Source organism: Salmo trutta, chromosome 14, assembly GCF_901001165.1.
Source record: "Salmo trutta chromosome 14, fSalTru1.1, whole genome shotgun sequence".
NCBI classification, from domain to species: Eukaryota; Metazoa; Chordata; class Actinopteri; order Salmoniformes; family Salmonidae; genus Salmo; species Salmo trutta.
In genome coordinates this window covers 79,593,872-79,615,163 of record NC_042970.1, presented here as the reverse complement: position 1 = coordinate 79,615,163, position 21,292 = coordinate 79,593,872, and the positions used below count along the sequence as shown (strand labels likewise).

General features: G+C 42.2%; 1 protein-coding gene and 1 long non-coding RNA gene across 2 annotated transcripts; one reads left to right on the top strand and one right to left on the bottom strand.

Moving 5' to 3' along the window:
- Window positions 1-4,438: 4,438 nt before the first annotated feature.
- Window positions 4,439-5,820, bottom strand: LOC115207145 (uncharacterized). Its single transcript, XR_003880934.1, has 3 exons — window positions 5,616-5,820; window positions 4,699-4,773; window positions 4,439-4,562 (listed from the first exon to the last, which is right to left on the bottom strand). It is a non-coding gene; the product is annotated as an uncharacterized LOC115207145 (long non-coding RNA).
- An 824-nt stretch (window positions 5,821-6,644) lies between these two features.
- On the top strand, window positions 6,645-19,271 carry LOC115147530 (rho GTPase-activating protein 19). Its single transcript, XM_029689764.1, has 12 exons — window positions 6,645-6,749; window positions 7,970-8,256; window positions 8,511-8,591; window positions 10,442-10,651; window positions 10,883-11,109; window positions 13,201-13,287; window positions 13,795-13,860; window positions 14,430-14,633; window positions 14,763-14,879; window positions 15,246-15,359; window positions 15,466-15,563; window positions 15,803-19,271. The coding sequence occupies exons 1-12, from the start codon at window positions 6,706-6,708 to the stop codon at window positions 15,843-15,845; spliced, it is 1,578 nt and encodes a 525-aa protein (XP_029545624.1). The 5' UTR covers window positions 6,645-6,705; the 3' UTR covers window positions 15,846-19,271.
- The last annotated feature ends 2,021 nt before the right edge of the window (window positions 19,272-21,292 follow it).

Genomic DNA, 21,292 nt, shown 5'->3' with positions numbered 1-21,292 from the left:
TGTACCTGTGACAGACAGAGTGACTCCAGGATGACCAGTATATAGAATGTTACTGTACCTGTTACAGAGTGACTCCAGGATCACCAGTATATAGAATGTTACTGTACCTGTTACAGACAGAGAGACTCCAGGATCACCAGTATATTGAATGTTACTGTACCTGTTACAGACAGAGAGACTCCAGGATCACCAGTATATAGAATGTTACTGTACCTGTTACAGACAGAGTGACTCCAGGATGACCAGTATATAGAATGTTACTGTACCTGTTAGACAGAGAGACTCCAGGATCACCAGTATATAGAATGTTACTGTACCTGTTACAGACAGTGACTCCAGGATCACCAGTATATAGAATGTTACTGTACCTGTTACAGACAGAGAGACTCCAGGATCAGCAGTATATAGAATGTTACTGTACCTGTTACAGACAGAGAGACTCCAGGGTTACCAAAATATTTCCCTCCAGTCTGATCTGTTATTAATCTGAACTTGTACGTAGCTGAGTCTTTCTCTCTCAGGTCTCTGATTGACAGGGTGTGACCAGTCTTCTTATCTCTATGGTACGTCACACGACCTTTGTAGTCTGAGTCATCACTCAGACTCAAATAATCCTCCACAACATCCATTTTGGTGAACCAGAAGGTTGTTGTGACGTTACCACTGGGATCAAATCAAATTTTATTGGTCACATATACGTGTTTAGCACATGTTATTGCGGGTGTAGCGAAATTCTTGTGTTGCTAGCTCCAACAGTGTATTAATATCTAACAAGTAATATCTAACATTTTCACAACAATACGCACAAATCTAAGTAAAGGAATGTGATAAAAATATAAATATTTGGACGAGCAATGTCGGAGCGGCATAGACTAAGATACTGTATTCTGTTCTACTGTATATACACATGAGCTGAGTAATACAACATACATGTAAGAGCAGGACAGCTCCACTGTTGACCCCTTCAAGGCACAGATACTCTGGTGTAAGTCACACTATCACAGATCCCCCCGGTACTGCTGCTCATTCCGTTCACCAGCTCAGGTCTACGTCACCGGCCTTCCAGGCGCCACTGAACTGGATTCATTACCACCAACCCCGGACTGTCTTGTCTCATTATGCACACCTGGTTCCCATTCTCCCTGATTAGTATGTTATATATGTGCCCTCTGTTCCCCATTGTCCTTGTTGATTATTTCCTGTGAGTACCTGTGCTATTGTATCGGCTTCCATGCTACGTGTTATTATGCACTTGTTTTACGGGTCTCGTCCCGTGTATTATTTACAGGTTTACACCTTGCTCTTTTGTTTAGGTGGAGAAAATAAAAACTATTTCGTATTCCTGCACTTGTCTCCAATCATTAGACAACGTGACACACACTCCAGCCATTCTGACCCAGCACCAGTGAAACGGTCACAGAACACAAGGATATTACATTAAGCCAATGCCTATTGACTCACACTAACAGTAGGGGGTTGTCCACACTTTGTTGCCATAGTTGAGTGTGAATGGAAACCACAGATAAGCATCACTCTGAGGTGTGAAAGAACTATATAAGTTTAGTGGAGACTCCTAACAGAACACACTAGAATATCATTATGATTCCTTTTAAAAATGTTTGTAGACTGTTAAACAGAACCTAAAAGATAGGAATGAACTGTCACAGACCAGAGAAAGACCAACACACTTCCTGCTGTTCTCAAGGCCATTGTTGCATCTCCCACCCTGCAGTCTTAGAAACATAAACAACAACTCACTCTATAGCTGGTGAATAACTCCACCTGATACATTGAAGTAGAAACTGTAAATGGGGTAAAGGGCCCCATTACTGAACATAAAATGGAAAATTATCAGCACAGGTTCATTTCTTTATTTGAGGAGTGGGCCTACATTCCTTTTAAAGAGGCAAAATGTGACCCATTCCATCACTCCTCATCAGCTGGTACTGAAGGTTCCAGAACAGATGAAAGGGGAGTATCTTTGGTACCAGTGTTCTAGACTAGAGCTCTCCCTACTGACATCTCAACATTACTGCAGCCTCTAGTCTCATGTCCTCATCCATTTGGATCATCTGAAGTTTTTATTAAAACAGTCTTCAGCTGTCCTTCCTACTAATTAGTATAACATCTCTCTATTAGTAGGAAGGACAGCTAAAGACCGATGCATGTTTATGGGGTTTTACTAAGCGCTTCAGATCAACATTACATTTACATGTTGGGTAAGATCACTTCAGAACAGTCTCTAGTATGACCCCCAAAACCACCCCCATTATCCCCTTGTAGCTGGGCAAAAAGTAACTCAGTACATAACAGATCAATAACAAACTAGTAGTAAGGTGCCTGAGTATTTTATTTCACCTTTATTTAGGAGGACCCTATTCTAAGTGTGCAAGTGCACACTTCCTGTCATGGATTTAAATGTATGGAATTGGTGTGAACATTGGCTGCAGATTCCATCTTTGTTAAATCCATATGAGAAAGTGTGCAAGTAGATACTTCAGGTGGAGAATCGAGACATAGTCAAAACGGCATAGGGCCAATGACGTCTATAAACCAATGATGTATATAAACCCTGGATTGCTGATGCTATGTATTGGGTAATGACAGGATTTGAGGCCACCAGTCAGCTATGGTGGTACTCCCAAGAAGCAGTCCTCCATAGGAATTAATTTAATTCTACCAGAGGAGGCTGGTGGGAGGAGCTATAGGAGGATGGGCTCATTGTAAAGACTGGACTGGAACTCATGGAACATATAGAAACCACTTTTGACTCAGTTCCAATAATGCCATTCCAGCCATTACAATGATCCCGTCCTCCTATAGCGCCTCTGACCAGCCTCCTCTGAAATCTACATATTTCAATTCAATGTTTCAAGGACAAATTTACATTTATTTAAGTATTTTTGTTGTTGTAGTGGGAAAGGAACATTGGTACTTTCCAAAAATTCTAATTTAAAGATATTTTTTTTTACATTGTTTTATTTTAAATGTTTGTGTTTAGCTCACATAATATAATTTAAAAGTATGCATTTTTCTTTGCCACTAATTGGTGGCCTTTTGTCCATTCAGATCAGGAACATTTCTCTGGCCCAGTGGGAGTACGATTCGTGGAGAAAATGGATCAATGCCTTTTGGCCGATCCGTTTATGGTATCAGGCTGTGTGAAGGAGTTGGGTTCTGTCAATTTGGTCCAAGTATCCAGAAGTGGATTTTTTGTGTGTCTGCTGCCCAGAGGGACAGGGCGCTATGTGTTTTGCAACTCGGAACGAGCTCTGTGTCCTGCTTTGCTCTCTGCAGCAGAGAGCAGCTGAAAGGTGTGATAACTGTTCAGTGTTGAAGTGGATCTACTGAAGTTGAGAATCCCCAGTGTCTGTGATGCACGCCGTTTGGTGTGTAGCAGACCCGGTGGCGAGTGAGAAACTAAGAAGACCCTGTCTGTCCTTCTGAGTTTTGATGCAGAGTTTTTGCCTGATAAAGTCATGCTACGGTATACAAGTTATCCTGTGACAGCTTTTGTTCCGAACCTACTACGGTGTTTCAGGTTCCAAGTTTATGACCATGTTGCAGCAGTATGTAGGAGGGAGATTCCCAGGTGTGATAAGTGTGCAGGAGGGTATGGGACAAAGGACTGTAGTTTTGGTGAAAAAGTGTTTCCATTGTGAGGATGACCATGGCGAGGATCAGAAATGTCCATTGTGAGTGAGACAGATTGAAGTGCAGAAAGTGTCATATACTGAGACAGTGAGGAAAGTACAGGATGGTGGGCTAAGGGTGAGGGAGCCTGAGAGGATCCATGTGAGTACTAGGCCAGTACAGAGTAACCCAAACAATTTTTGCTTTAGTAAGGTAGGCTTCTTGGCATGTATTGCTGTAGTCATTAATTGTACCGCAAAGATGGAAAGGAAATCCCAGAAGATTGAATTCAAAGTAGCAGCAGCAGAGAAGTGTTGGGGTATCAGAGATTTTAGTGTAGAAGAACTACAGGTGGTTTTGAGAGAAGGGGTTCGAGCCTCCTAGGTGTAGGATCTGTTAGGTCCAAAGTAGTGGTGGGATGTGTTGGAGATAGTAGTATATATAAGGTTAGATGGTGGTGCAATTTCCTTTTGTCCCCATTTCCCTTTTTTTGTGAATAAATGTGCAATGCACTTTCCAAAGTGTGAAAGGGCAGCAATAGGAACAATGTGTCTAGTCTGTTGGAAAACCACAGGAAGAAGAAAAAGCCAGGAGCAGAGAGGAAGCAGCGAAGCCAACATTTTGGCCAGGGACCAGGGAACCAGGCAAGGGTTTCACATTTCCCACAAAAGCGTTTCATCAATTGAGTACGTTTATATTAAGGTGACCAGATTTCTGAAATTAAAACCGGGGACATTTCCAGTTCGGCGGTCAATATATCATTAAAATATCCAATGTTATTATATATGAAATAAAAAAAAGGGGGACAATTCCGGTTTCATGTATTTAGTCTAAGAGGCACACTGTGAGAGAAAACAACTATATTACAGAAACACTACAGACGAGACAGAACTGTCCAATCTGAACAGCCATTCAGTGGTCCTGGTAGTCTGGGTAGAATAAGAGCAGAAGAGAACATGAGCAAAATTGAAAAAAAAACTGGCAATAGTATATGTGAAATACTTAACATAATAAATAAATTAGACAATGATGTGATTGGTAACTACATAATATACTTATACCAACCTAATCTGTATATTTCTCAGAAGAATGTATCTTCTTCAGGATTGCTCCGTCTTTGGCCAGCTTCTCCATGAACTCCTGGCAGGGGAGGTTGAAGTTTAACTTCACAATAAGCATGGCCTTGATGGTAGGAACATTGAACCTATTTCTTGCTGCTGTCCATATATCATTCGTTCCGTTTCTTGGAAAGAGCCATTGTACCTCTGTCTTCTCTGCTTACTCGCTTAACTTTCTCTTCTGCTCCAATCTTTCTCCTCCTCTTTTCTTCACTCATCTTCCTTTCCTTCTATTCACCTCACTCTTCTACACTCTCCTTGCTTCACTCTTTTTACTCCCTTAATTTTTCCTTCTCCTTCCTCTCCAATCTTTAATAATAACTAGTACACTATTAGATAAAATACTTTGGTTAACAGATTCCCATTGCTTGCCTCATTTTTGTATTTTATATCAAAAACATTGTTAAGAATAATAAATTGGCAGGCTCTGTAATCATATCTTTACCTTTCCCCCCCTCTCTCTCTCTCATTCTTCCTATCCAGTCTTCCTCCTCTCGTTCCTCTCTACTCTAACAGAAAACATTATGCTAATGTTATCCATGAAAATGTCAAAATATATTTTCACACTACTTGTAATGCCAAACCATTAAAATTGTAATCTACAAATAAATATCCTCATAATTAATTGTGCATTCATTTAATCATATTTTCAAAATAGCCCGTCCACTGCATGTTTACATGTGAATGTTTTTTAACCTAGCTACCATGACAGTAGCTAGCTAACCTAGCTAGATAACTTAGTCGACATAGCTAATGTTAGCTAGCATAACTTATTTAAAATCTTATAGAGCAGATCATCTATCAACACAATAAATTGTGACATTATAACATCACTAGCTAGTATCTCAAACGATTGTAACTTACCTGGCTTGAAAAGACGTTTGTGGTGATGTTGTGGATTCACTTGACACTTGCTAGCTTCTGGTCGAGTTTTCCACAGCAGTTTTCTCTAAAACCAGCGCGAGCAGGTAGTTAGTAGAAGAGTGAATGAAGCTGCTATAGCGAGCAGCCCCCTCTGCTGGACAAAACAAGCACAACGCGATTGAGACGTCAACCGGTAGGTTCTGCTGCCCGGTCTTTCTTGTCACGTTAAATATTATTTCACTCTGCAGTCTGTTTCACTCTGCAGTCTGTCCCCGGCTGGGACAGCTCCAGCCGGGGACAGGCCACTAAAAACGGGGACTGTCCCCGGAAAACATGTAAGACAGCGTGTTTATGTAAAGTCACTTTACATGCACAGTAACAATTCAATATTAAACTGATTATGGCAGTAGGCAGATGCAATAGTCATGTAAACACCTTACATGACTATTAATCGGTGTAAGGTCAAAATCGAAGTAAGCATACGGATATGAGATTAAAAAACCTGGTTTTCTGAGCAACCTTTCGAATTATTAGGACACGTAAACACCTTAATCAGCGTTCCAGCTGTGTATTTGATCTGCATGTGCTAGCACGAGCCAAGCGAGCCTCCTTCCTCTTTAGCGTGAGTACAACGGAATGTATGCATCTTAGAAATAGTTTTCAAATACAAACGTTACATGTCCGAACCCATAATCAAATATGCTCACCAAAAATAACATGGTCGCTGTGGTAGAACTTTTATTTTGATTAGCGATTTTCTGTATTTATCAGAGTGCTAGAGAAACCTGATTTCAGATGTGTCTATGTAAACAGGATTATTTGGGAGATCGTTCTTCGTACAACGCATATAAATGTATAAACTATTATATGAATCAGATTATCCACAATAATCGCATTATTGTGTGTGCTTGTAACCGCACTCAGTGTTATTGTTTTTCTTTGATTGAACCAACTAAAGTGAATTCAAACAATCCAATCAGAGAACCAGACATGAAAATCTTTACCGCTCACCCCGCCCGTATTTTATAACCGACCAATCAGTGGTGGAGTGGGCGGAGTCAGAGATACCAGCGGAGGATTCAAACAGAAGATGGCAGCGGATAAAGATACAAATGAAAATACACAAAACAGAAGGTAAAATAACATTTAAACAAAATGTAGACAGAATAAACCATGCACGCACGCACGTAAATATACTATGGAGTTGTAGTACTGGCATTCGAATTTGGCTTGCTAGCTTCTCTGACATGCATGTTGTTTTTCAGTGACAGTGAAAGCTAATTGAGCTAGCTAACGTTAGTTAGCTACTGAAGCGCTGACAATCAAGTGACGTGTTGTGGCAAAATACAAGTTCAGTGCATCACACAGCTACTCTGAACGGAGTGAACAACAATACGGTGCATAGCATTTTTTTCTGCGCTGTCGCTGAATTACAGCCAGACTCCATAGTTAGCTAGCTAGTAGTCGCAAATATAGACACAGCAGTGAGCTGTCATTGGTCGACTACGTTTTGAATGGTCCGGTGAGCGGGGTTTGTTGATTTTTAGACCATTCCATTGGTCCTGAAGTGAAATCTCCACTCACTTGAGGTAAAACAAACTCCCCACCATTATGCCAAGTCAAGCTGCTCTGAATTGCCAGTGAGTGTGTACTTGTGTGAAAGAGGTGTCTTCAGCTCACTGATGTTCAGAGCTATGAGTTCACTGATCTTTAGCGCAATGGACCCAAAGTAAAACCCTAGCATGCATACAAGTTGACTTTCTCCTGTCTGTCCAACCACTAACCCATTCATCGACGCTAACTACCTTTAGCGCCTATGGACAACAGTATCTTCTGGCCGGAGGAGAAACATAAGGAACGTAGCTTTCATTTTCAAAATGCAAAAAGTTCAATTACTACACAGCTTTTTATAGGGTTACGGTTCACACACGGCCACTGAAGACAGACACTACAAACATGTTGTCACTGAAAAATACTGTTGGCTGCAACTGTTAAAGCTTTATACAGTAAGTGCATTTTTTGCATTTGTGAAATTATGTTGAAGTGATATGAAAGTGGAGGGCTTTATGTTTCTAGAACTGTACCGCAATTGAGAACCGATTCACATTTAGATGGAGTATTTTGCTGTTTCAGCTGCCAGATTCAATTCGCCTCTAACAAAACATGAGGTCCTTGGACTATAGTAACGTTAGGCTTCTTTAGTCCGTTATTGGGCTAGCCAACCACTACACCATCATCATACGTGTGTGTAAGAGGGAGACAGATTTGGTGTGTGCGAGAAAGTCAGTGTAAAGATAAAGCGGTTGTTTAAAGATTTGCCTAGATCTTCAGCATCTGTGTGTGTGTTCCATCAGGGGTACGGTGTGTAAGGTGGTGATCAGCCAGGATGCAGGGGGATCTTGGGGCGGCGGTGGGGTTGGTGGCTGCCCGCCCGTCATCTTCAACCCAGACTTCTTTGTGGAGAAGCTACGTCACGAGAGACCTGAGGTGTTTCAAGAGCTTGTGCTTAGCAACATCAGCCGCCTCATCGACCTTCCCGGTGCTGAGTTCTCTCTGCTGTTAGGGGACGAGGGAGGGCCCAAGACACTCACAGGGGCCGGAGGGGGATTCTTCCGCTCCTTCAACTTCCTCAAACGTAAAGGTGAGAGACCTGCCATGAGGATCAACCAAGGGTGTCTTCACCTGGGGTGTGTTCAGCAGGATGCAATGTAGAACAAATATGCCTGTCTGACATGTAGAAGAGGGAATCACGATGGCTTTACTCATGGAATTTTAATCTGCAACGTTTGACAGTGTTTGGCTACTGAACGTGGCCCTGGGTTGCAATAATGTTGAATAATAATATAAATGTACAGCACTCAGATTTTCGTCCTTTGGCCGTTGTCATCGTCACAGATAAGGAAGTGGTGTTCGGGACTCCTTTGACAGAGGGAGGCATCGCCCAGATTTACCAGCTCATCGAATACCTCAGCAAGAGTGAGTTGATCATGTTGTTGTTACAGTTCCCATCTGAGGCATGATCCCTGAATGTAATTCTCTCTTCTCTGTCCTGGCACCCAATGGTAGAACCAGCTAGGACAGCAGTGTCCCTGCCCATCTTCCGAAACATCTAAAACCCTATCTCCTAAGAGTATCTTAAGTAATCCCACAGAACCCCCCCCCCCCCCCTTCTTTCTAGCTCTAACTTTGCTGATAGCTACTTTATTGAGGAAAAATGTACTTAATATGCCTGTGATATGTGGTTGTCCCACCTAGTTATCTTAAGATAAATGCACTAACTGTCGCAAAGTGTCTGCTAAATGACTCAAATGTAATGTAAAATCTTATCAGAAAGTAGGCTAAACTTGCTGTACTGACATGCAGTGTGTAGTACTCAAGTCTGTAGTACCAGCTTTCTACATTAAGCAATGGAGCTTTTAGCACTACCAAGGGAGTTGTAACTCGAATGTAAAAGACTCTGACTCAAACACTAGGGACTTGGGACTCGGTGTAGTGCCCCCCCCCCCAAAAAAAATACGATTCTCCAGGACTGTCTGTTTTATTTTGATTGTTAGTTCTCAAAGGTGATCTTATTTAAAAATATATAGTTATATAGCTCCGTTATCTTTTCTACACTGAACAAAAATATAAATGTAACATGTAAAGTGTTGGTCTCATATTTCATGAGCTGAAATAAAAGATCCCAGAAATGATCCATATGCACAAAAAGTGTATTTCTCTCATTTTGTGCACAAATTTATTTACATCCCGTTAGTGAGCATTTATCCTTTGCCAAGATAATCCATCCACCTGACAGGTGTGGCATATCATGAAGCTGATTCATCCGCATGATCATTACACAGGTGCACATTGTGCTTGGAACGATAAAAGGCCACTTTAAAATGTGCGGGTTTGTCACACAACACAATGCCACAGATGTCTCAAGTTTTGAGGGAGCGTGCAATTGGCATGCTGACTGCAGGAATGGCCACCAGAGCTGTTGCCAGAGAATTTTATATTAATTTCTCTACCATAAACTGCCTCAGTCTCCAACCTCATGCATCGGCATGATAATGCACGGCCCCGTGTGGCAAGGATTTGTACACAATTCCAGGAATTGCACCAGCCATTGCACCAGACATGTCACCCATTTCGCATGTTTAGGATGCTCTGGATCAACATGTAAGACAGTGTGTTCCGGTTCCCGCCAATATACAGCAACTTCGCACAGCCATTGAAGAGGAGTGGCACAGAATTCTATAGGCCACAATCAACAGCCTTATCAACTCTATGCAAAGGAGATGTTGCGCTGCATGAGGCAAATGGTGGTCACAGCAGATACTGACTGGTTTTCTGATTTATACACCCCTACATTTTTTAAGGTATCTGTGACCAACAGATGCATATCTATATTCCCAGTCATGTGAAATCCATAGAGTAGGGCCTAATGAATTAATTTCAGTTGACTGGTTTCCTTATAGGAACTCTAACTCAGTAAAGTCTTTGAAATTGCATCATGTTGCCTTTTATATTTCTGTTCAGTATACATACTGTATATCTGGTTTTAGTAGTTTAAGTTTGCACTGAAAACATTTTACAAACCCTAAAATAATTTCCATTCCATAAAAAAATATAATAATAACTGAATTTTTTGGAATGCCGGGAACGATTTATCAGCGGCGACCCGCCGCTGCTAAATGAGTATTGGAGAAACACTGCTCATTGATTCACTACATATTTGATTTATTGATTGATTTCCACCATTGATTGATGATCAGACTTACATGTCAAAGGCCTGTTCAGGGTGTTAGGTGATTTGTTTCATTGATTGATTGATTGATGATCAGACCTGCAGGTAGAGGGTCTGTTCAGGGTGCCAGGTAACAGTGTGCGGCAGCAGGCCCTGAAGGAGCAGCTGAACAGTGGGGCAGACATCGACCTGGAGGCAGGGGGCTTCCACCCCAACGACGTGGCCACCCTCCTCAAGACCTTCCTGGGAGAGCTACCTGAACCCCTCCTCACACACCAACACTTCCACGCTCACCTCAAAATAGCAGGTACCCCTGTCTGAGCACCTCCCCACTCTCTCTCTCTCTCCTGTAGCTTTTTAGTTTTCAAAAACCAACAAAAAACAATCACACCCTGGTGCTCAAAAATCTGTAGAATTGATGTTCACAGATTTAATATACCTATACCCCATGATACCTATATTGAAGTGTCTTGTGTGTTCTGTTTCTGTCCCATCCCCATCTTCCCCTCTCTTCTCTCTCCTCCCTCCATTCCCCCAGACATGACTCTGTTTGATGAGAAGGGCAACATGACGTCAGTACCTGATAAGGAGCGTCAGATTGAGGCCTTACAGCTCCTCTTCCTGCTGCTGCCCCAGGCCAACCGCAGCCTCCTCAAACTGATCCTGGACCTGCTCTACCACACCGCCAAGCAGCAGGACAAGAACAAAATGTCTGCCTTCAACCTCGCCCTCATGTTCGCCCCCCACGTTGTGTGGCCCAGAGATGTATGTATTCAAATCAAATGTGTTTTATAAAACCCGTTTTTATGTCGGCAGTTGACAAAAAGTGCTTTACAGATACCCAGCATAAAACCTCAGAGAAAGCAATGCCAAGGCAGAATCACAGGGACTAGGAAAAACACCTGAAGCTGGACTGTGCCGTGATCATTTATCATGTGGATCAGGGTTTCCCAAACTCTGTCCTGAGGCTTGTTGTCCTAGCACTACACAGCTGATTCAGTCACAGTTTGACCATGACTTCCTTATTTCAATCAGCTGTGTAGTGCATAATACATGAGTATTCAGACCCTTTGCTATGAGAGTTGAAATTGAGCTCAGGTGCATCCTGTTTCCATTGATCATCCTTGAGATGTTTCTACAACTTGATTGGAGTCCACCAGTGGTAAATTCAATTGATTGGACATGTTTTGGAAAGGCACACACCTGTCTATACACAGTCAACTGTGGGACCTTATATGTCAGAGCAAAAAACAAGCCATGAGGTTAAAGGAATTGTCTGTAGAGTGCCCGAGACAGGATTGTGTTGATGCACAGATCTGGGGAAGGGTACCAGGTACCAAAAAAAGCACAGTGGTCTCAATCATCCTTAAATGGAGGAAGTTTGGAACCACTGAGACTCATGACCAAACTGAGCAATCGGGGGGAAAGGGTCTTGGTCATAGAAGTGACCAAGAACCCAATGGTCACTCTGACAGAGCTTCAGAGTTCCTCTGTGGAGATGGTTGTCCTTCTGAAAGGTTCTCCCATCTCTGCAGCACTCCACCAATCAGGCCTTTATGGTAGAGTGGCCAGACGGAAGCCACTCCTCAGTAAAAGGCACATGACAGCCCGCTTGCAGTTTTCCAAAAGGTACCTAAAGACACTCAGACCATGAGAAACAAGATTCTCTGGTCTGATGAAACCAAGATTGAACTCTTTGGCCTGAATGCAAAGCGTCACGTCTGGAGGAAACCTGCCACCATCCCTACGGTGAAGCATTGTGGTGGCAACATCATGCTGTGGGGATGTTTTTCAGCAGCAGGACCTGGAAGACTAGTCAGGATTGAGGGAAAGATGAACAGAGCAAAGAACAGAGAGATCCTTGATGAAAACCTGCTCCAGACCACTCAGGACCTCAGACTGGGGCGAAGGTTCACCTTCCAACAGGACAATGACCCTAAGCACACAGCCAAGACAATGGAGGAGTGGCTTTGGGACAAGTCTCTGAATATCCTTGAGTGGCCCAGCCAGAGCCCGGACTTGAACCCGATCTAACATCTCTGGAGAGATCTGGAAATAGCTGTTTAGTGACGCTCCCCATCCAACCTGACAGCGCTTGAGACGATCTGCAGAGAAGAATAGGAGAAACTCCCCAAATACAGGCGTGCCAAGAATACTTATGTAAATGTGATATTTATATATATATATATATACATATACATATACATACACACTTCCCAAGATTTCTAAAAGCTTGTTTTTTTTTTTATATAAGGCTGTCGCGTAACAAAATGTAGAAAAGGTCAAGGGGTCTGAATACTTTCCGAATGCACAGTGTGTAAATACTGTAGACTGTTAAATGTAGGCTTTACTGTCCTGTAGTCATGGCGATTTGATTCACTTGGCTTGCCTAGTAGAACCTCAGATATACACTGGCCCACAAATGTGTTCAGTGTTCTGTTCTGGTATAGCCTATCCTCACGGTGCACTGTTATGAATTGTAGAATCAGGAATGTAATAAAATAAAAATGCATTCAATTTAGATGTGAATATAAATAATTAGGTGGGTGCTTATTTGTCCTATTTCACACATGTAATGTTACGCATGTATTTTTTTATTTTTTTTTGCATATCCCAACTCCCCCTGAGACCTTGGGAGATTGGGGTCACGGCCAGGGGCTGCCATTATCAACGGCGACCCTGGAGCAATTAGGGCTAAGTGCCTTACTCAAGGCACATCAACACATTTTTCACTTTGTCGGCTCTGGGATTTAAACAAGGGACTTTTTAGTTACTGGCCCAACGCTCTAACCACTAGGCTACCTCTGACTGATTGATTTTCATTCAGCTACAGTCATTTGTGTGTGTTTTATCCAGATGGTGGCCAGTGACCTCCAGGAGAATCTGAAGAAGCTAAACAACGGCATGGCCTTCCTCATCAAACACTCCCAGAAACTATTCAGGGTCAGAGAGACTAACTTCATACTCTGGGCCAGTTTCCCAACCCAGAATAAGCCTAGTCCAGAGGGGTTTCTATACAGCAGGATCAAAGAGTTAGCCAGCTAACTTTGAAACATTTTGAAAGATCATCTTGAAATGAGCATGGTCTAATGGATTCAACAAACAAAAACACATATCTAAGTTTAGCTTCTTTAAAAACAAAATTACAAACATTTGACCCAGAAAATCTATAGTTATTTCTGGTTGCTTTTCAAAGTTAGCTGGCTAACACATTAATCCTGCTTTGTACTATGCCACACTGGACTAAAACACTTCTGAACACATTGAGAATACCTCATACTATTGGCTTCAACTGTATCTGGGAAACTGGCCCAGTTGTCAGTGTTATTTTATAAGATCTGTGGAACATGGGCTACAATAAGGTAATGCTTTTGTGTCAAGTACAGAAGAGAAATATAATCATTATTTTTGGTGTGTTTTGATTGATAATTATTGTGTGTGTCCACTCAGGCTCCTATGTACATGAGGGAGCATGCCAGAATGCACTTCACAGGATCTAAGACCCTGCAGACCAAGGTTAGTAGTAGGACTCTTTCACCTGGTGGGTTTACATCTATACCATTAAAGGATGTTGCACTTCTCTCAAACAAAGGACCATATTAGATCAAACTGGGGCAAGTGATCATGAAGCGTCTCAAAGCAGGAGTGCTGATCAAGGTTCAGATCCTCCCCCTTTCCATTCATTATAATCTGCAGGGCCAAACTGATCCTAGATCAGCACGCCTCTGAGACGCTTTATGAATACAGGCCCTGTATAGGTGTAAGCATCCCAGTTTACCAGAAGGCTAGGTGGAGCTATTGCCCAACTTGTTTACACCTTTCTAGTCTTTTCAGATCCACCCGGGCCTATTATCAGTGTCTAGGTCCTAGAAATGTCTAGCTGTGGTTTAGAAATGTCTAGCTGTGGTTTAGAGGTGTAGATTAACCTAATCTCCCTCTAAGGTGAAATAGGTTCTGTCCCATGTGGCACCCTATTCCCTTTATAGTGCACTACTTTATATAGGGAATAGGGTGCCATTTGGGATGTATCCATAGACTCATGTTGTGATGGAAACTAATAGCTCCTTTCTCACCCCCTCCCTCAGGATGATATAGACCTGTTATCTGTGACTGGTTTCCATGCCCCTGTTCCCCTGAAGAGGTGTTGGGCTGACCCGTCTCAGTACCTGTCCCCCTCCTCGTCGTCCCAGGGCCAGCAGCACCACACAGAGGAGTCCCTGAAGGAGCTGTTCAGACACGTCCATGACAACATGCCCAACTCTGCCAAGAAGAAGAAACTCTTACGACAGGTACTCACTGCCGGACTGCTTCTTAATTTTCTCTTTCCTTGTCTCCTTTTCGATACGAGGCAGATTAGAATGACGAGCTAAATCCCAATATCCTGTCTCCTCATCCTCCATCTCGTTCTCCTCCTGCAGCTTGCTAAACAGACCACCCCCGGACTGGCCCCAGGGACACCCATCAACAACTATCAGACCCCCCCGGCCCAGAGCAAGAAACACCCCCGCTCCCGCTCCTTCGGAGGATTCATCAAGGTGTGTGTCATTGTGTTTATGTGTATTTGACTTACAATTGTAATATCCAATCAACATACTTTGCATGTATTTTGTAAATGTGTTACTTTGTATCCAATATGAACTTACTATGTTGTAGTCACCATCTGCTACATCATAACTGTTCTGTCTATTGTATATGAAGATCTTTAAGGGCAATTCCTCCCCTTTTCAACCTCCTATTCATTATGCCAAGCACCATACCAGTGAAAACGGGCATTTCTACATTCTATAGATTCAAAAGTTATCTATGACATTATCAAAAAAATATTTCCTGGTAAAGTGAAGGTTAAATAACTGTTCTGTCAACTGTCCTACCCACCTGATCAAATGAACCAATAATAACAGAGGAGACATAAGGGGGACCAACAGGCCTTGGAGAGGAGGGGCAGACAAATCTCCCCGGAGATGGTTGCTGCGGCGATGGGACGGCTGGGAAAGGAGAACGTCGTCCTGCAGTCGGTGAGCGACATTGACACACAAGGAGACCACACAAACACACTTCCTTGTCCACAGCTTCCTTGTTTTTTCTAGATGTTCATGGTTGTGTGTGTGTGTGCGTCTCCAGGTGAACAGTCCGGTGACGGTGAATAATAATACTCCAGTGGGGGTCAAGGCCTATGATAGCATGGCCCTCAATAGAGAGAGGAGACTCAACTATCAAAGGTGTGTTGCTTTTTGATTGATAACATGGCAATTCCTACTTTTTTTATAGACATTTACATACATGTGTTTTTGCGTATGTTGTATATCTTTCCTGATACACTTCAATGCCATCATTCAACATTACAATACAGCCACATTTCCACATCTTATGAGCTTTGTTAACTTTATCTGTTTTGTCCTGTGTCTCATTAATCTTCTTTCTTTTTTTTCCCTTTATCTCTCCGTCTCCCTCCCTCCAGGACTCTCCATCCATCTCCAGAATGTGTTTCTCTCCCTCCCTAGAAACGTCGATGTAGAGGATTGGTACTAGCAACACCGGACTTGTTTTTGTTTTTTTGTCCTTTTTCTTTTCTTTTATAAAGTAAACTGTATTGTAACTTTCTAAATCCGTGACGAATACAACATTAGTCCCCAGCCAGACATGGGTTGCATCCCAATAATCTCTTATTTCTCCTGAAGTGTGCTCTTGTTCACTTCCCTCAATGAGTTTGAAAGGATATGACTGGAATACCTATATGGAAACTCCTTCTAGCCCATGTCTACACAATCCAAGACTTTTACAGTTGACCACTAGCTGAGCCTACATGGATACTTTTACAGTTGACCACTAGCTGAGCCTATATGGATACTTTTACAGTTGACCACTAGCTGAGCCTATATGGATACTTTTACAGTTGACCACTAGCTGAGCCTATATGGATACTTTTACAGTTGACCACTAGCTGAGCCTATATGGATACTTTTACAGTTGACCACTAGCTGAGCCTATATGGATACTTTTACAGTTGACCACTAGCTGAGCCTATATGGATACTTTTACAGTTGACCACTAGCTGAGCCTACATGGATACTTTTACAGTTGACCACTAGCTGAGCCTACATAGATACTTTTACAGTTGACCACTAGCTGAGCCTACATAGATACTTTTACAGTTGACCACTAGCTGAGCCTATATGGATACTTTTACAGTTGACCACTAGCTGAGCCTACATGGATACTTTTACAGTTGACCACTAGCTGAGCCTACATAGATACTTTTACAGTTGACCACTAGCTGAGCCTACATGGATACTTTTACAGTTGACCACTAGCTGAGCCTACATGGATACTTTTACAGTTGACCACTAGCTGAGCCTACATGGATACTTTTACAGTTGACCACTAGCTGAGCCTATATGGATACTTTTACAGTTGACCACTAGCTGAGCCTATATGGATACTTTTACAGTTGACCACTAGCTGAGCCTACATGGATACTTTTACAGTTGACCACTAGCTGAGCCTACATGGATACTTTTACAGTTGACCACTAGCTGAGCCTACATGGATACTTTTACAGTTGACCACTAGCTGAGCCTACATGGATACTTTTACAGTTGACCACTAGCTGAGCCTACATGGATACTTTTACAGTTGACCACTAGCTGAGCCTACATGGATACTTTTACAGTTGACCACTAGCTGAGCCTATATTGTACTATATGTAAGTATCTTGTTTGTGTTTTTTACATTTTCTTCTGAATCTGATGTTTGTACTACTCATCTGAAAATGTGGTGTCTAATTTGACTAATATTCTACGTCCCAATGGTTGCCCTACACACACAGCACACTGACGGGATGATTATATCCCCCTACAAAATGCTGATTAGCACCAGTCACATTAGTCTGGGGCCTGTTCCAAAAAGCTGGTTCAATGAGTTAGCCAGCAAACTGGCCCAAATTGCTTGAAATGACTCAACAACAACAACAACAGAAACAACTATTATACAAATGAAGATTATTTTAATCAACCAGGAAATCAAGAGAGATGAGGCAAAGGCTGTTAATCAACCCTGCCTTCTGGAATATCAAAGTTAGCTGGCTGATGTATTAACCCTGCCTTCTGGAATATCAAAGTTAGCTGGCTGATGTATTAACCCTGCCTTCTGGAATACCCCACAGCTCTTATGGTGTCTAAAGGCCAGTGGGTTTACTGATACTGTCTGTTAGCTCAAATGACTCCCCCGTTCCCTATATAGTGCACTATTGGCCATAAGTAGTGCAGTACACTTTATAGTAGTGCATGTGGTGGTGTTGGAGAGAGAAACACTGGCTCAGGGTTTTCTTGGATCTATATCATAGAAATACAGGTCAATACATATTGGATGATGATGAACAAACCAACCTGTAATGGCATCTGTGTTTGGGAGAGATGTAGGTAGGGCTTCATTTTGGGACGACTATATATTTTTATTGTCTGAGATTTGTGTATTAACTGATTGAACTCCTCAATGTGTACAATGACATATTTCACCTGCCTGGTTTGGCCTTTGAGGTTTGATAGTACAATGTTGTGATTATAATAAATTGTATTTAATTTTTTTAACTGGAAGACATGGGTTTTTGGGTGGATATTGGTTGGGACGCTAATGTTGTTGAAAGATTTTCTGGAAGTCTGAGATGGTTTTTGCTTTGTTGGAGAGGGAAATTTGTAGTGACGGTGTCAATAGAGGATTCTCTTACAGTACCTTCAGTGTTGCCCGGTCTGATACAAGTTTTCTTTATTGAGCGTGAATTGGGACATTTTGATCTGGGTCATGTTCTTTAGGCACCAAATAGAACAAGACGGATTCAAACTGGGAGGGACTACCTAGACTTTGTCCAATAAGGAACCCTTATTTTCACTTTCCGTTGCAGAACGTTTTGAAAAGTTTTTGTTGTGTACCCTAATGGACATGACGTTGGTTTTAATGGGGCTGTTTTTAGAGGAAGTGTTAATGGGGAATGTGTGAGAATGGGTTTGTGGTAAGTTTCAAAGAGATGGGTGTGGTTTTTTTTGTTTTTTTATACATGAAATGAAAGACACCAGAAGCTTGCTGCTGAGGTTATCAAGATGGCTTTGTTTTTTACTCTTTTTATTTTATATGTGCTGGTCAAGTAGCCTACCAATTTTACATGTTATTCCACTGCTTTTTTTAAATTGACTTTTGGCCCCTGTCTTTTCTCTCTGTTACCTGAAGGTTTTCAGCCAATCAAGGCCCAACACATTTTAAGTGTCATTTTGAAAAGCTGAAGGGTCATCTGGCCATTAGTGGTTGATGTGCAATCATCTTTATGACGTGAGTCAGATCTAGATTACATGATACAACATGTGGGCATTATCTTTTAATCTCCCTTATTAATTTTGTGTTACGTGTGTGTCTTGTATGTTGAAAGTCTTTGGTTTTGTCAGCCAATGTTGACCATGGTCTTAAATGTTTACACATGAACTGTACAGTACTACTAGTTTTTCAGCTTATTTTTGTTCACTCTGTGAATAACAACAGCATGGGTGTGTGTCCCAAATGGCACCCTATTCCCTATATAGTGCACTACTTTAGAACAGGGCCCTATTCCCTATATAGTGTACTACGTTTGAGCAGAGCTCTGTGCCCTGGTCAGAAGTAGTGCACTACATTTTGAATTTTGAGACGCAGACATGGAGTTACATTAATGTCTTCTAAAATAAACATAGTATACTATAATCTCACATTGCTGCCTAGACTTACTTTCATGCATCTTCCTCTGTTCATATAAATCTGTTACCAGTGCCTTTTAATGTAAGGTCATTTTAGCCTACCTTTACCTGTTTTAGTTTTTTTGCTGTGTAAAATGTTTTTTAACTCTGTCAAATAGATGCATTGATTTACTACTGGTGCTATGGATTAAAACTATTTTTTTACATGTGGAAAGTCTCACTGCAGAACATAAAATGTTACATACACTGCTGCACTTTTCTTGAACATCCACGAGGTGGCATCCCGAGTCATTGAGTAAGGACCCTGTGTAGTGCTAGGGCATAGACCAAAACGTGCACCCAGGGGGGACCCAGGACCGAGTTTGAGAAACCCTGCTATAGACCACTACATACGTATTGAGTGTATTATGTATGCAGTTTAAATCTAATAGTTTAACCTACATCAGACTCAGCAGAGGTAAAGGCAGGTTTGGCTACTCTACTCTTTAAATAGGCCGTTTTTGAAAGAATAGGAATTATGATTTCACCTGCCCAGCTGTCACGGAAGTCAAGTTTCCATTGCCTTGTCTGTTTTAAAAAGCATATACAATTAAAGGAATAATTTATAGCAGCTTTAGCCTATATTCTTGGCATCTTGTGCTTAAATTACAAACAGTAATTTGTAGTATAGGCCTATCCTGCTCTTGTTTGGGGTAGGTTAATATCAGAAGCAATTGATATTCCAGGGAACAACCTTCCTCCTATGTATGTAATTATCTCATAAATGTCTATAATGTAAACATTGGCTGTGATATTCATATTCCTGACGAAGAATTTAATACATTTTTCCGCAGACGCCCCACGCGTATTTGACTACCGCAGGCGCGCGCTGCCATTGATATTGCCGTTTTCGTAATTGTTCATTGTAGAAATGGAGCGTTTTTTCCTTAATTCCAACCTGTCTCTTCGATTCACCGTAAACTCTGCCGAGCGAAGCGGAAACGCAGTAAGATAGAACCTAGCGCACATCAAGGCTCTATGCGCGCTCTACCTAGCGCCCCTTGGCATCGCATCTGCTCCACTTCCAGGGCGCGATCAATTCAGACGCGCCTCGGATGAAATGAAAAGCGACCCACCGGCGTCCCCGCGCACTCAGAAACCTAATTTGTATCAGGAGCTCAAACGGGGGTCCTTCCCGCGCATGTAAACATCGAGGTTCTCTCTTTGTTGTCGGTCTGGGTGCAGTGACTCATTCTATTCATCATGCACAATAGAGCCGCTGTGGCGCGTTTTCCCCGTGGCCAGTTTGTATTCGATAAAGTTTACTGTGTTTGTTTATGCGTGTGAGAGGAGAGTAGCCTTGTGAAATCAAACAGACTACAGACCATGGTAGGAAATGGGGGGGGCTAACAGAATAGAGAATAGACAATTCCATGGTAGAGAAAAAGACAATCGTAGATTATAATATTGAATTCTAGAGGGTTTGGTATCTGGTAATTATACTCACACTAAATTAAAAACCTGTCCCCTCATTTGAATTTCAAAAAGTCATAATCATTATTATGAATTAAAAGCAGGCGCTTTGTCCAGCAGTGAGCATCCATTGGTGCCAGTCAAAAGAAGCCTACCACTTTCCAATCCTGCAATACAGTAATACAAATCATTTATACAGTTAACTACATGAAACGTTTATCTAAGCCACAATTCTATGGTAGAGAAAAAATACAGATAATTGAGAGACTAGGGTATTCCCCCCTCTGCATCCAGGCCCATGCAGCCTCGGGCTGTGTTCCCCCCAGGGGATGAGACCAAAAGCGGGCAGCACAGGAAGGGAGAGAGGCTACTGTCACTGGAAGTGGCTCTCACTACTACTACTGCTGCTGCCAGGAGAGAGAGAATGGATGTGAGTTCACACAGGGTTCTGGGAGGTGTGTGCCTGTGTGTGTGTGGCTTGGGGGGGTGGGGGGGTGTTGTGTGGGAGGAGTCTCTCAGCTATTATTTGTAGAACCTTCCGATGGATGATTGCTGAGGGAGGGTGAGAGTCCTTTTTTGGTTGTTCACTGTTCCCTCTTCTACAGGCAGAGAGCACAATGAGTCAATGAAAGCTGAAGGGAAGAGGAGCACTGTTCAGCAGAGTGGAGAGAGAGAGAGGGAGCAGGACCAAGAAGACGAGAGTACGAGAGGGAGAGAGAAAGAAGGAAAGCTTTTTGGACAGAGGTCTAAAACAGATAATAAAGAGCACGTCTGGTTTT

Bases quoted from the DNA above. Each gene is read 5' to 3' on its own strand.
- LOC115147530 (XM_029689764.1), top strand. From the start codon at position 6,706: ATGGCAGCGGATAAAGATACAAATGAAAATACACAAAACAGAAG. The intron at 6,750-7,969 runs GTAAAATAACAT...GTGTTCCATCAG, and splicing joins GAAAATACACAAAACAGAAG to GGGTACGGTGTGTAAGGTGG. The intron at 13,861-14,429 runs GTTAGTAGTAGG...CCCCTCCCTCAG, and splicing joins CTAAGACCCTGCAGACCAAG to GATGATATAGACCTGTTATC.